The sequence below is a fragment of the Anguilla anguilla genome, chromosome 7 (genome assembly GCF_013347855.1).
Source record: "Anguilla anguilla isolate fAngAng1 chromosome 7, fAngAng1.pri, whole genome shotgun sequence".
Lineage (NCBI taxonomy): Eukaryota > Metazoa > Chordata > Actinopteri > Anguilliformes > Anguillidae > Anguilla > Anguilla anguilla.
Genome location: NC_049207.1, coordinates 43,599,542 through 43,614,581, shown reverse-complemented (window position 1 = coordinate 43,614,581; position 15,040 = coordinate 43,599,542). Strand labels below are relative to the sequence as shown.

Here is a 15,040-nt window from a genome sequence, read left to right as displayed (position 1 = left end):
TTGACAAAATACAAAATAAATAATTCCTGTAAAAAGTGGAAAGCTTAACTCTCGCATGCCAGAGCTTTCTTTTCTAATCAGTGGATAACTGTTATTTTAAAGTTTTTAAAAAATGAAATCCATTTTTTTTCTAACTTGTGTTTTGTGGAAAATATGGATGTGTTTTATTGCATATATAATTTTGCTGGTAAAAATGCCAGTGGGACTGGACAGAGAACAGGAGAGACCATCTGAAGAGAGACCATTTGGATGTAGTAAGGAAAGACAGCCTGGATATACTGAGGAGCCACCATCTCGGTGTGCCTTGGAGAGAGCATTTGAATGTAAGGAGGAGATCTGATCTGTATCTGATACATGCTTATGAGGAGAGCCACTCATTGGCCACATCGAAGAAAGCTTAGAAGTGAATTTCAGAGATTCCAGTGGATTGGTAAAAGCTTTTCCCTCAGAAGCATGTATATTCAGCCCTGGTGGTATTGAATTTGTCTTGTTAGTGTATAAAGTGCAGCAGACAACCCCTCTGTGGCACTTATGTTAAGTACAGCTCCATGGTTAACCAGATGGTGCAGAACTGATTCTTGCTTCTGTTAAGGAGAAATCTGAGAAAACGGCTGCTGGGGAGCCTCCTTCAGTCTCAAGGCATTTTCAGTAGTCTCCATGAGTCTCCAGACTTCTTAAGGCATCTCCAGTAGTCTCCATGAGTCTCCAGACTTCTTCAGGCATCTCCAGTAGTCTTTGAGTCTCTAGACTTATCCAGGCATCTCAAACAGTTGCCATGAGTCACCAGACTTCTCCAAGAATCTCCAATAGTTTCCAAGAATCTCCATAATTCTCCAGGAATTTCTAAAAGTCTCCATGAACCTTTAGACTTCTCCAGGGGGTCTCCTGTCAAGTGAAGATGGAGGTTCTTCTCAGAGGAGTTTTCTTTTGTTATTCCCATTTGGGTTTTTAGTCTTTCTGAAATATCTGTTTAGCGCATTATATCTAAGCATTAATGGTAATATGGCTATATCCATACCTGTGTTCTGAATCTCTGCTGGTATCCTCAGCACACTCAGCCCTGCCCTGGCCCCACCCCCCTTCTGTGGATGTTAGAGGAGGAGTGGAGTGCTGCATGTAGTGCAGAGGGAAAGCAGAATGCTCACTGACTGCTCCATACTAAGTCCACTCCTTAAGTCCCCTTCCATCTCCAGTCCCCTCCTACTCTCAGTCCCCTCCCTCTTAGTCTCCTCCTACTGTCAGTCCCCCCCTCACATAGGCTCCTCCCTCTCTTAGTCTCCACCCACTCTCATTCCTCTCCCACTCTGTCCCCTGCCACCCTCACTCTTCTCAGTGATTTGCCTCAAAAGACTCCTATATTTTTAAAATCTCCTTGCTATTGTATCTGTGGCGCCTGTGGTTGATATGATGCCTATGTGTTTCAATGCTAAGGCACTGGTTCAGATACTCCTCCTCCATCGTGTTTGGATTCAGGGGCATAAATTAAAGGGATTGTTAAAGCAAATGGATGACATATAGCTGAATATTACACACTGTCCCTTCATTTCACACGTTGAATTATCATAAGGACTGTAGGGCCAGCAGCTCCGTGAGACAAAGACTGATTTGTTTAGGGTTACAAATGATTTACTGATTGCTTGATTGATTCATTGATTGACTGATGTGTTATGGGTTTGGTTGGGGTCAGAAATGAATGAACAATTAATGTGTTTAAGGTTGGGGTTGGTTTGGGTTGGTTTGTAAATGATTATGAAACTGTTAATGTCAAATGTGGCTCATAGGAAGTCAGTGCTCCACAAGTCAGTTTAAAAACCATACCTGTGTCATTGTATGTAAATATTGGTGTGATAATTCTATGTTATAAAGGCCAGTGTGATAATTAAGTGATAAATACCAGTGCAATAATTCATATCATTGTGATAATTCAGTGTGATAAATACTGGTGTGATAATTCAGTGTGATGAATACAGGTGTGATAATTCAGTTGTAGTTTTTTGGGGTTTCCTGGAGTGGAGAGCATTTCCAGTCATTCATGTGTCCTTTACTGTTTGCATATGTATCTATTCACAGCTGGTTTCTCTCTAATGAGAGAAACCCATGGCTAACAACCATTTCTGTTTCATCCTTTTTATTGTCATAAAACAGCTATTTTTATTAAAAAAGGAGTGACAACAGTATTGTCTGTCTTGATTATCATATTTCAGCTGGGGCATGGGCGTGGCAGGCAAGAGAAGAGCCTTCAGTGAATTTGCAGTCGGGATTTCAGTTTACTACCATTGTTAAATATTATGAGCAGCATGTGTTTTATTCTTCTGTGTAGAATGGGTCTTAGCCTTTAGCCTCTTGTGCTTTCAAAGTGTATTGATGATTTTTCCTGGGACTTCCCTGGTTACTGAGCTCCTCATTACCCAGTTAGTAAGTGCTTGTGCTGTGTTTCTGATATCCTGTGTTATGAGTCATTAGCAGCATGCAGTATTTAACCCTTTAAGGCATGAGATAAAAGGTGAATAGAATGTTAACTCAACATTCTAATGCTGATGTAACAATTACCACTAGTAATGGAAAGCAGTGGAGTTCTAGAACACTGACTTAGAATTCTGAAAAGAAGACATTCCAAAACAATTGATCTTCATAGGGTTAATTAGTGATTTAAGATCTGAGGAAGGAAGCCGTGTGCAGCCTTCCCTCTCCATTTACTCCTATTTACTGAAGAAACCAAACTTCCAAGGAGGCAGAAATTCTGTATTTAAAGCTGTCTAATTCTGTATTTAATTATGTAGGGTTGTATGGATTTTGTACTGTTTTAATGAAATATGTGATTTGTAATGTGGGGCCATTTCATTAATTTAACATCACTTTTCTTTCTATGCAAACATACCTACTATAGCCTTTGTAAAGCTGATTTTGTATGAGTAACATTTGAATAAAGTGAATGGAATTCCCTGAATCTGTCTTCATGGAGACCTCATATTTGTGACATTAACAATATTCCAGAATTAAGAAGAATTTTGGAAGCGAGTGCTGGTTTTCATTTTCCTTGTTTGAAACACCAGCACCACCCAGAAGTGCTATTAGCCTATATTTAGTTTGAGTGCAATTGTTTCATATTTTTGCATACTAGGCACTAGAATACTAGGCTCTAGGTGAGCCTCTCCCCTGTCCCACTAATCAGGGACCTTACGAAGGAGCATGTAAGGAACAACCTGCATTTAAAAGACAATAGTTTCCACCCTGCTAATCATAATTATCCACTATGGGGTAATTCCTTTTATCAAGTACACATAATATTTCAGAATTATATTACGAGTAAAATAAGAGATGTATAAGTAAAAATACAGTGAAACTCTACCATTCCTAGTGGGTCCTCTAGGTCAGTGGGTCCTGGGGGCGGAAGATGGGAATTTAACTGGCTATCTACTTTGCGGTCTCCCGATCATCGCACGGTTTCACTGCCTCACACCCAACCGTCAAGCAATTCATTTAGCCAGTTAGTCAACCAGAATAAAGACTGTTTTGCATCTGTGCCCAGTAGGATGTAAAACAGTCCCTGGCTCTCCTGTAGTCCTGTGTGGCCTGTGGGGAGAACCTTAATTTGCAAGGACACAGAGCATCCTGGTTAAAAATAACAACTGCATTGCTTTATTGCCCATTCATCCAACATCTCTGTGCAATCTGGGTACATTAAGCACCTCAAAGAACAATCTGCAATATAACAGTTTTTTTTGCATACACACTTTCTTTTCACACATCAATAAATAATGGTCACACAGCTCCTAGTCAGCGATGCACTTCCACTCTTAAGACTACCATACACACAATCTTGAATGAGAGCAGCTAAACAGCCATTGTGATGAAGATATGTAAGATTTGGGAGAAGGGAATTTAGTCCAAAAACATTCCCACTGTGAGCTTCTCTTCATTCAAGACACTTAATGCTCACAGCCTTTGTGTAAAACGTTTAAAAAAAACGTTAAAAAAAGGGGCTCTGTGCCTCAAAGACATGTGTACCTCCTCCTCATTGGCTAACAAGTCACTCATTTGAAATGGACTTGCTGCCGTTTCCTTAACTTTTATATATAAAACAGGCCCGGTGCACATTTACCCAATATCAGCAGGACTTTAACCTTCATCCCGTTCCACCAAGCTATGAAGATAAAAACAATATAAAAACTGTAATAGTAAGACTAAAAAAGCCAACACAACTTCCTGAAGACTTCCTGAGGGAAGCGGTGTTTCCGGTGCTCTTGCTCAGAGCGTAGGCAGCATGTAAACTCTCAGTTTGGAGAATAAAAGGCAGCACAGGGTGAGAAAGGGGGGCGGGAGTGGGGGCGTGGCCTGGTCCGGAGGGGCGGGGGCTGGGCGGTGCAGGCCTCAGGCCCAGGTGAGGCAGTGGCCCTTGGACAGCATGACGGCCTCCAGGTCCTCGTCCTCGGCCTTCTCCCTGAGCCGCTGCTCCTCCAGCAGGGCCACCAGCGCGTCGCGCTGCTCCACCACCTCCAGCATCTCGCTCAGGATCCGCTTCTCCTCCACCAGCTCCGCCTCCGTCTTCAGGTGGTCTGGGGCCCGCAAAGGGAGGGTGGAGATAGAGGCCGTGGTCATGCAATGTGAGTGGAGAGAGATACTACTACTACTACTAATAATAATAATAATTATTATTATTAGTATAATAATCACCATCCACAGCCATGCGCTCCCTCAGTTCCTGCTGTAAACGACTCTGCCGATCCTCCAGCTCCAGCTCTCGTGCACTGAAACAGGACAAAACAGTTGTTATTATTATTATTATTATTATTATTATTATTATTATTATTACTATGCTCCTAGCATGAAAGTTGGAAGCAGATTTAAGAGGGAAAGGACGTCACACTCACAATATCATCAGCTCAGACTCGTAGCGCACCAGCGAGTTCTTCTCCTGAACCAGAGTGAACCACTCCTGCATCAGCCGCGGGTCATCCTCCTTTCCCATGCCTTGGAAAAGAACAAGGGAACATGAGGGAGAGAAAGAAAGAGAGAGGACAGAGGGACTACATGGGCCTTGGCAATCCGGTTGACACTCAGAAACTGGACGGCATGCAGAAAACCACACAGAGATTTTAATCTTCATTAGTTTATTTGACAGGAACAAAATGCACATTAATACAATTTCTGTAAATGTTCCAGAGTTTGCCAGAAAGGCTCATTTGCATCTGTAGTCTCTGGGCTACATGTTTTGGCCGGATTTGATTTGGATGGATCCTGACAGCTGAAACAAGGCAGCAAACACATGCAGCCCAACAACATGCAAAGTCCTTTGATTTCCCCCCAGTGTGGACTGGAGTCTCCCACACATATTTGAGCGTGTGATCCCCATGCATAGTGTGTGTGCATAGTGTGTGTGCATGGTGCATGTTCGCATGCGTGTGTGTGTGTGTGTGTGTGTGTGTGTGCGCGCGCATGTGTGTGTGTGTTTGTGTGTGTGCATGTGTATAGTATGTATGCACGTGTGTGTGTGTGTGTGCATGCATGTGAGAAATCTCCAAGTACAGACTGTATGTGTTTGTGTGTGTGTGAGACAGAACCCCATGTACTGTGTGTGTGTGGGTGTGTGATTCCAACACTGCATAGGCAGGACTAAAGTATAGTATAGTGTGAGACTATGGAAAGAGCTATATTAAGTTAAAGCTATATTAAGTTAGAGCTATATTAAGTTACTGTAATAATGACTAAAGACTGCCAGTACACAGGAACTGAAAATAATCATTCAGAAAATAACAGTTTAAAGCAGCTTTTCAATCTAATAGCCAAAGCTTTGAAGTCTCAATTCACATCTTAAGCACCTGTGTGACAAACCAAGGAAATGAGGTATACAGGTAGGAACTGAGTGTTCTCTATGTAAAGCAGAAATAAAATAAGACCAAAAGACTTGAAATAACTCTCAGGAGAGTGGAATTATAGGCATGTGGGATGAAACAGAGCAGCTTTGGGGATAATCAGAAATGGTCACACACCAAATCAGTTGCTAAGAAGCAACTGAGCAATCTGGGGGAAGGAGCCGGACAGAGCAACCCTACAGGGCCGGCTGTAGCCCTACATCACACAGCGCCCCCCGCAGGCTCCAGCATGCTCAGGCGCTAACATGCCTAGCTACCGTGCCATGCCTTTGAGAGTGGGTGTGTCCAGAGGACCCCCACCCTGGCGATGTCACCTCACTGCTGACCAATCGCATGCGTCCAACCACACTGAAGATTCCTCAGCCATGGGAGGGCTGCCCTGAGGAAGCACACCTTCACACGCGCACACCGGTTACACGCTCCGACAAGACGGCCTCCGCATCTCCACTTACCCAGAAAGCACTGCACAAAGCCCTGCCCCCCTACACTGTGGACAATCCAGCAACCAATCCAGAGAATCAAATCCCAACAGAAAATCTTTTGGAGGGAATTTAAAGTCAGTGGTGCAATACTGCAGAGATTTGGACGGTTATAAAATGACTGTGATATTCAATATCATTAACATCCGTGTGGACGTTTAGACTGTGGGGGCTTCGAGGAGCCGAATTCTACAAGGTCCTGGTCCATGCAATCTTCCGTCCGAGCCAAGCGTCTACGACACAGCTTTGCATCATTTCAATGACCACACTCATCACACCACACCCACTCGGGGTCACCGCTGACCTGTGAGGAAGGGGGTATGCCCCAGAGACAGAGAGCGCCATGCTTACACACAGGGGTCAATGCCATCGGGCATGTAGGGGAAGTTCAGAGGTCAAATACCACATCAGCTGCAGTTCTCTGAGACCTGGATCTACTGCATGCAATCAGCTCTACCGCACGCAATCAGCTATGCAGCATGTGATCAGCTTCACTGAACGGGACCAGCTCTTGAGCAATGCAATCAGCTCTACTGTACGTGATCAATTCTACTGCATTCTATTAGCACCACAGCATGGGATCAGCTATACTGCATGCCATCAAGAACACAAACAGTTTTTAATCAAGCCCACCCTTTGCTGTGCATACGTGCCACTAGTAGTTTCAAACCACGTTGTCTTTGTAACTTTTATTTTCGGGTAACCAGTCCCGAGGAACGGCAGTGGCACAAGCCATGCGTGGCGGAGGTGGGGTTTAGCCACTCGGTAGCTGGGAGCAACAGGCCCGAGGTACATACCGCCCAGATGCAAGTCGAAGATTTCACTGTATTTAGAGTCTCCCCAATAGTCTACAATGAGGATATACGAGACTGAGTCACCGCATAGAGCAGCACACTGGAAAGAACAGCCTGGATAGAAACGCGGCCATGCAGAGGGAAGAAGAAGAAGATGATGTTCCTTTATACAGGCGCATGCACGCTCGCTGAGTGAGAGGCTATAGCTGTACGCTGCTAAAGCTATAGCAGCAATACAGTTTGTGTTCAAGATCAAATTCCCACAGCAGCCCATGAAATAGGCAGTTTATGAATCCCGCACTGGCCCCATAGTGCTTAGCCCGTGGCAAAAGTCAGAACGCGTGTTTGGAAAGGAACATATAATTCTGCAATTGCACACGACTGTACTGGAAACAGCAGACTTTAGGGCCCTGTGTGCTAGCACCCTGCTGTGATATGTGCACTTTGTGTGACAGCTACGCACACATTCTTTATGTGTTATGCTAGCACAGTGTGCACAGATACAAGAGCAGCCTCCTCCCTGGCCCAAGGGCATCAAGGGACTCGTAGTCTAAAGAAAATTCACCCCAAGTAGCTTCAAAGTGAGTTTAACAGTGACGTTACACTTCCAGAAGTTGAACAGACACAAATGATCAGATTTTTACTATTTTAAAATTACGTTTAACCTTATTTATAGTTAGAACTCATTCCCATGGGGCATGCAACCACAGACATTTATGACTTATAATTGTGAATAAATGCTATAAAATCAATCTGTTGATCTGCAGAGCCGCTGTCCAAACTGAAGTGCTTTCTCTCCCCCATTATACTCAATAGAATAGGGCATAAATAAGGGCTAAACTTCTCTTCCGGAGTCTGCTCTCTCCCACAGCGGACATACCGCTGGGTCTCTGAAGCTTGTGTGCACCCAGTGTAATTATACTGACAATAAGTCACTCATTCTTCACCAGGGCTGTCATGGTTACAGTCATAGATATGCTTTCCTATTCCTGATGTGAGAGAGAAAAGAGAAAGCAAAGACAGGGAAGTGTGTGTAAGAGGGGGAGAGAGGAGGAGAGAAAGATGAGAGAAGGGGAGGGAGAAAGCCCTGTTGAAGAGAGAGGCAGATAGAGAGGGAGAGTGAGAGAGAGAATGAAAATGAGAGACAGACACAGAGAGAGAGAGAGACAGGGATGGGGTCCGTGTGCTGACTCAGCAGGAACTCTCAAGATTAAACTATGAACGGAAACAGGAGGCAGCCCTGTTCAGTCCAGGTTTCCGGGCAGTAGGAGAGCACTTGAGCTGGGACACGGAAATGGAGAGAGGCCATAGGGATTCTCTGGAGATTAATAAATGGAAGCGACACTAACAAGTACCAGCACCAAAATCATCATACTGCCTCTCCACTGTGGGGCATAGTACACTTATCCCAAATACAGGGTACACTATCCCCAAACACAGGATACACTAACCCCAAACACAGGGTACAGTAACCTCAAACACAGGGTACAGCAACCTGAAACACAGGGTACAGTAACCTCAAACACAGGGTACACAACCCCAAATAGGGTACAGACAGAGAGAAAGAGAGAGAGAGAGAGGGTACCTGCTTCCCCACGCAGTGCCTTCTCTACGGCCACGCCCTTCTCCTCCAGATGTTTCTGCTTCTCCTCCACCTGCTCCAGCTGCCTCTGGATTATCTAAGGAGAGACCAGAGTGCTACCTGTTACCCAAGGTGATGCATTTTCCATACAGGCTATTACCACAGACCAGTTTATTTAAGTTTAACAGTATATAATACACACACACACACACACATATATATACAGTATATATACATATTGTAAGGACTGGGTGCCATTTTGGATAAACAGGACAGACTGATTTGGCCTAGGTGTTCTCCGATTGGCTGCTCACCTGGGCCCTGTGCAGCCTCTTGAGCTCCTCCCGTTTGGCCTGTTGCCGGGCGGCCTTCTGCACTCTCCGCGTCAGTTTGGCGTTCAGCTCTTCCTCGGTGTACGCTTTCTGAAATATCGTTTCAGAGTAACTTAGACTAGAGGGTTCGTTGACAGCCACCAGCACTCCGACCACCTCCGTGGGGCACGAAGACTCCCGCGAACTCGCCGGCAACGCGCCCCGCTTTTTTTTTCTCACGGCCTTTCTCTGGGAGGGAGAAAATGAGAGACCGGCCTCCAGTGAGAGGCTAATCAGCAAAACAGCTCTGAGCCCAGGACATCACATCTGACCGAGAGCTACGCTAATACAACAGCACCACTGAGAGCTATGCTAATACAACAGCACCACTGAGCGCTATGCTAATACAACAGCACCACTGAGCGCTATGCTAATACAACAGCACCAGTGAGCGCTGCGCTAATACAAGAGCACCACTGCGCACTATGCTAATATAATAGCGCCACTGAGAGCTATGCTAATACAACAGCACCACTGAGCACTGTGCCAATACAACAGCACCAGTGAGTGCCACCCTAATACAAGAGCGCCACTGAGAACTATGCTAATACAACAGCACCAGCGACTGCTACGCTAATAGTGGTATAGTGGTACTGTAACAGCACCACTATACATGGTGTATCACACTGACAGGCTATTCTCATATAACAGGCCCACAGAGCGTGCTCTATCACACATAGGCTAATAAGGTAATGTCAACACCATTGAGCACGCTCATTCACATCACAATTACAATTAAAGATCACAAAACAAAACACAAATTTCCAATGAACTGGAAACAAAATATGACACTGGGACAAAATAATAGAACTCAAAGAAAATCCATCTGCAGACAGCTGAACAAATCACACCATGGGTGTCAGCTCTAAGTCCATAAATGGGACTGGGATGAAAATGTACAGAGAAAATGATTTATCCTAAAAAGCACACCGTACATTGCAGAACAATTACACAATTCTCACATATACTGTGTGTTCCTCTATTTCTAGCACATGAGTACTTACACACAATAAATGAAAAAATAAGGTGTGTGTGAGGAAAGTGTGAATATAGCATAGCAGCTGAGCTGGTCATACTGTGTGGTAATGCAGGTACCCACAAGTGCACTGCAGGTCCCCATAAGTGCAGTGCACCAAGGTGCAGGGTCGTTGCCCTCCCCTTACTTTCAGGTGAAGCTGAAATGTTTGCGAAGCAGATTCAGTAACAGCTGTTACAGCAGAAACAGCTATGAGCGTGTGTGTGCTTGTGGCTGCGGTGTGGCATGACAGGGGGCAGTGGCAGACAGCAGCAGCAGGGGGCGCTGTGGTGCCATGGCATGCATTTGAGGCAGGCCATGCAAAGAGAGGGACAGAAAAGGTTAGGTGCCTGGCGGAGCTTCTGCACACACTACCTTCACGCCGTACACTCTCCTGAACGCCAACGCGTGAGGAACGTACACAGACTTGGGAAGACAAAAACAAAACAGAGACGGTTAGATTAAACGAGGCGATGCAACATTTTGCCACACAAGAAAATCTAAGGAGTCTCACAGAGGTCAATACCATAATGCAACAGGACACAAATTTACATATACTCAGGAACATACAGGGTGAGTTTACAAATTTACAGTCACACCCAATCAGAAACATACAGGTTGAGTGAACAAATTTACAGCTACACCCAATCAGAAACAGACAGGGTCAGTGTACAAATTTACAGTCACACCCAATCAGAAACATAAAGAGTGAGTGTGCAAATGTATACATTTAATTATAGAAATGCTTAAACTGCTCCAACAGGGGCTACAGTATCAATTATCGTCATGACCCCATTAGATGAGTTCATATTAATTATATAATTCAATAATTTATATCAATAAATAATTAACAGTTGCTATCTTAAGCCTTTAGTGATGAAAACATGAATTGCAAACATGGCCACACAGTAAGAGCATTGCAGTGCACTCAATGAAAGTAAGACTGCATTACTTTCCTATGGGAATTTAAGCCAAACCTGTGGACTATTATGCGTAAAGCTCACAGGGAAACCGCATGCATCTTAAACATATCCTGCTGGTCTTTCTGACTGCAGTGCTTCTGTGAAAGGGGATCTCCAGTCAAAAAGCTGTGCTTGGTATGTTTTACGTGATGTGCTATGTTGAGCCAGTACTCACACACAGCTGAACGTCACTGAAAAGGGGCAGTGTGGAGTGATAGGTTGGGAAGACGTGGACCGAGGTCAGTTCTTACATGGTACTGTTTGCTGTGATAACAGTACACGTGAACACGTCAAACATAAACGCATTAACTGGTGTTCACCTTCAGAAGCCTTGAGGCAAATGCTTACTACAGCTGAATCACCACACCAAGACTGCTCAGAAGCAGCCGGATATACCTGTGTGACACACCTGTACCACTGTACCATTATATGCATATTATTGCCTAATTTTACAGTCAACTCATAGTGCTTTCAGTAACAGACTACAATTTGTTATGTATATTAATAGAGCTTTATGTGCTTGTTAGTCGGGAGATGTAGTTTAAATGGTGTCTCCTTGCGAATGTCTGACAGATGGTCAGAGACAGAAGTAAATGAACAATCATTAATACATTAGAAACAGCTTTTATCAAAACCTTTGCAAGAGATACAATTTTAAATAGGACAGTTCACAATAGGTGAGAACTGGGCTTAAGAACATGATGGAGGATATGCATGAAACATGAAAGGAGTTTTTAAGTGAGGGACAGATAATCATTAGTTGGAAAAGTCTTTAAAAAATGTAAAACTGGGCGTAAAGAAATAAACGTTCGATCTATAATGGACACAGCATAGATTGGGTGGAGTGATCTGTGTGTACGCATGTGCGTGTGGGGTGATCTGTGTGTACGCATGTGTGTGTGTGGTACTTAATGAAGTGCTTCAGTAAACATCCAGTTGTATGTATAAGTAAATACTATGCAAAAATGCAAAAGCTGTGTAAGTCACTCTGGATAATAGCATCTGCTAAATGTCTCTAATGTAATGTAATCACGAGTGTGTACACGTGTGTGCGTGTGTGTGGAGTGATCTGTGTGTACGCATGTGTGTGTGTGAGTGTGTGTGGTGCTTAATGAAGTGCTTCAGTAAACATCCAGTTGTATGTATAAGTAAATACTATGCAAAAATGCAAAAGCTGTGTCAGTCACTCTGGATAATAGCGTCTGCTAAATGTCTCTAATGTAATGTAATCACGAGTGTGTACGCGTGTGGGCGTGCGTGTGTTTTACTCACATCGGCGTTTGACGGGGAGGAGCTTTCCAGCACATCGTCGCAGGAAGGATCAGAGTCTTCCGACACACACACGTTCTTCTGCAAGACCAGGTCTACACCAGAGAAACACACACACGGTTGCACACTTAGACACGGACACACAGAGCAGCATTTGAGTCCGTAACACACAACACCTACAGCTTAGTGTCAGACACACTCACACACACCTGCAGCGTTAGAGTCACACACACTCACATACACACTCACACACACACACATTTGCAGTGTTAGAGTCCGTAACACACACACAAGCACATGCAGTGCTACAGTCAGACACACTCACACACAACTGCTGCATTCACTGCATGCGTGGGGCGTGCGACATCGAAGCTCACCTGAGGACTGGCCGAGCAGCGAGCTGTCATTGGCCAAGTCGGTGGTCTCATTAACGGAGGCTAAGCCGCAGTCTGATTGGTCATTTTTCTTCCTGTCTTTCCGGTAACCTGAGAAGACGGCCTTCCAGACAGAGCTGTTTTTGGGCGGGGTTTCCCCCGGCTCCGCCTTCCCCTTCTTCTCCTTGCTTTTGTGCGGGGGAAAGAGGGCGGAGCGTTTTTCGTTCTTGCCCCCCGCCGAGCTGCCCGAGGAGTCCGCCGACCCTCCCAGGCTCCGCCCACCCCCCGGGGCAGGGACCACCCTCTCTGGCGACGCCCCCGCCTGTTTCCGCGTCTCCCTCGCCGGCGAGCCGGCCACCGGCGCGGCTTTGCCTTTCCCAGAATCCTCGGAGGAGAGGCTCCAGGGCACCGTGGCGGGTTCGCGCTTGGGGGCGTCGGCTTCCTTCATCTTGCGTAGCTGTTGCTCCACGGCGTCGCGCAGGGCCTGGCTCTTCACCGACTGCCCCCACGCGCGGATGCGCTCCTCCGCCACGCCCTTGGCCGCCGCCCCGGTCACGCCAGAGGCCACGCCCCCGGCCACGCCCCGGGTCTCGCGGCTATCCGAGGTGTGGAGGGAGGGCGGGCTAAAGAACGCTTGGTCATTGGCGCGCAGCGTAAGCTTTTTGCGGGAATCCTCCTCCTCCTCTTCCCCGTCTTCCTCCTCCTCCTCGTCGTCGGCGAAGGGGATCTCGTCCACGCTTTCGAGGAAGGACATGCGCGCCTCCGGCTGGGGTTCCGCGGGTTCGGGCGTGGCCTCGGGCTCCGCCTCTCGGGGGACCTCCCGCTTCCCTGACAGGAAGGTGGCGGGCTCCTCGTCTGGCGGGGCCGGGGGCGGGGTGGAGGGCGGGGTCAGCAGGCCGGGATCAGGGGCGCGGCCTTCTTTTCTGGGGGTGCCGTTTCGGCAAGTGGTCGAGCTGCTGCCTGGGGCCCCTGGTTTGGCCCCCCTGCTCTGGGGCTGGGTGGGGCCTGTTTCCCCTCTTCCTCCAGGTACCAGACTCTTCCTGGTCTCCGCCTTGGCGTCCGTGGCGGGCGTGGTAGGTTCGGCAAGCTCGGGCCGGGGCGTGGAGGTGGCAGCGGGCGACGGCTGGGTCCAGATGGGGGAGGGAGACTCCAGGGGTGCGGGGGTACAGGTGCTGCCGGCGTCCGGCTTTTGAGAGGTTCTCTGCGGTTTTACTTCGTCCGGCACAAAAGGCTCGGGGAAAAATGGCGCCACAGGAGATTTTAGCAGGAAGGGATATGGAGACGTCAAGGAGGTCTGAAAACAAAAATCCACAATTACTCAAGCTTCTGATGCTTCTCTGTCCGTTAAAGGACCTCTAAATCAGTGTTCTAGAACTTCATTGCTTTCAATTACCAGTTAGTGATTATTACATCAGCATTAGAATGTTCAGGGAACATTCTAATCCGATATTTGTGATCTTACACCTTAAAGGGTTAAAACGGATCAGAATTCAATCAGAAACTTGGACCGTGAAGCTGTTTTATTGTAAATCACATGCCAAGTTTCTCAATGGGATATAAACTCCGTACAGTTTATAAGCACCAACTGACGTGGAAAAATCAAGCAGTTTTCGCGGTATGGAACATGTAGCATCACAGGGAGAAAATCAAACAAAACCCGCCCTGCTGTACAGACCTGTGCTCCTGGTTTCAGGACATCGCTGACAGGCGGCTTCACGTTCTCCTCAACCGACTGTCGGGGACTGACGGTGGAGTGTACTGAAAGGAAGAATGACCCATTTGTTACAGGCACTGAAACCAGTCTGCAGTTATCACAGGCATGTGGCCTGTCAAGTGTGAAACACTCACGGGGTCTTCTGTATTGCTGTGCGTGGTCTGAAGGGTGTAAAATAGTCACTGGCTTTACTGTAGTACTGTGTGTGGCCTGTAGGGCGTAAAATAGTCACGGACTCTGCTGTAGTACTGTTTGTGGCCTGTAGGGTGTAAAACAGTCACTGGCTCTGCTGTAGTACTGTTTGTGGCCTGTAGGGTGTAAAATAGTCACTGGCTCTGCTGTAGTACTGTTTGTGGCCTGTAGGGTGTAAAATAGTCACTGGCTCTGCTGTAGTACTGTTTGTGGCCTGTAGGGCGTAAAAGGGCAGGGCTCATACCTGGCCTTCCCTTCCCCCCAATTGCAGGTGGCAACTTAGTGGCGTTAGAGCTTTGAGCTTCTGCGCCAGAGGCAACATTCTCTGCGTGGAAACATATTTCATACATATTAATCACATATTACAGAGCTGCTGGGTGGCTCATCGTGTTAAGGCACTATTCCAGTGTGTGGA

General features: G+C 46.4%; 1 protein-coding gene across 1 annotated transcript; it reads right to left on the bottom strand.

Annotated features, from left to right (window-relative positions):
- Nucleotides 1–3,616: 3,616 nt before the first annotated feature.
- LOC118232565 (protein-methionine sulfoxide oxidase mical3a-like) lies at nucleotides 3,617–14,975 on the bottom strand. Its single transcript, XM_035427629.1, has 11 exons — nucleotides 14,870–14,975; nucleotides 14,395–14,477; nucleotides 12,723–14,013; nucleotides 12,349–12,440; nucleotides 10,490–10,540; nucleotides 9,043–9,288; nucleotides 8,732–8,825; nucleotides 7,150–7,200; nucleotides 4,872–4,971; nucleotides 4,675–4,748; nucleotides 3,617–4,556 (listed from the first exon to the last, which is right to left on the bottom strand). Exons 1-11 carry the CDS (start codon nucleotides 14,973–14,975, stop codon nucleotides 4,372–4,374), a joined length of 2,373 nt encoding a protein of 790 aa, XP_035283520.1. The 3' UTR covers nucleotides 3,617–4,371.
- Between the last annotated feature and the right edge of the window lie 65 nt (nucleotides 14,976–15,040).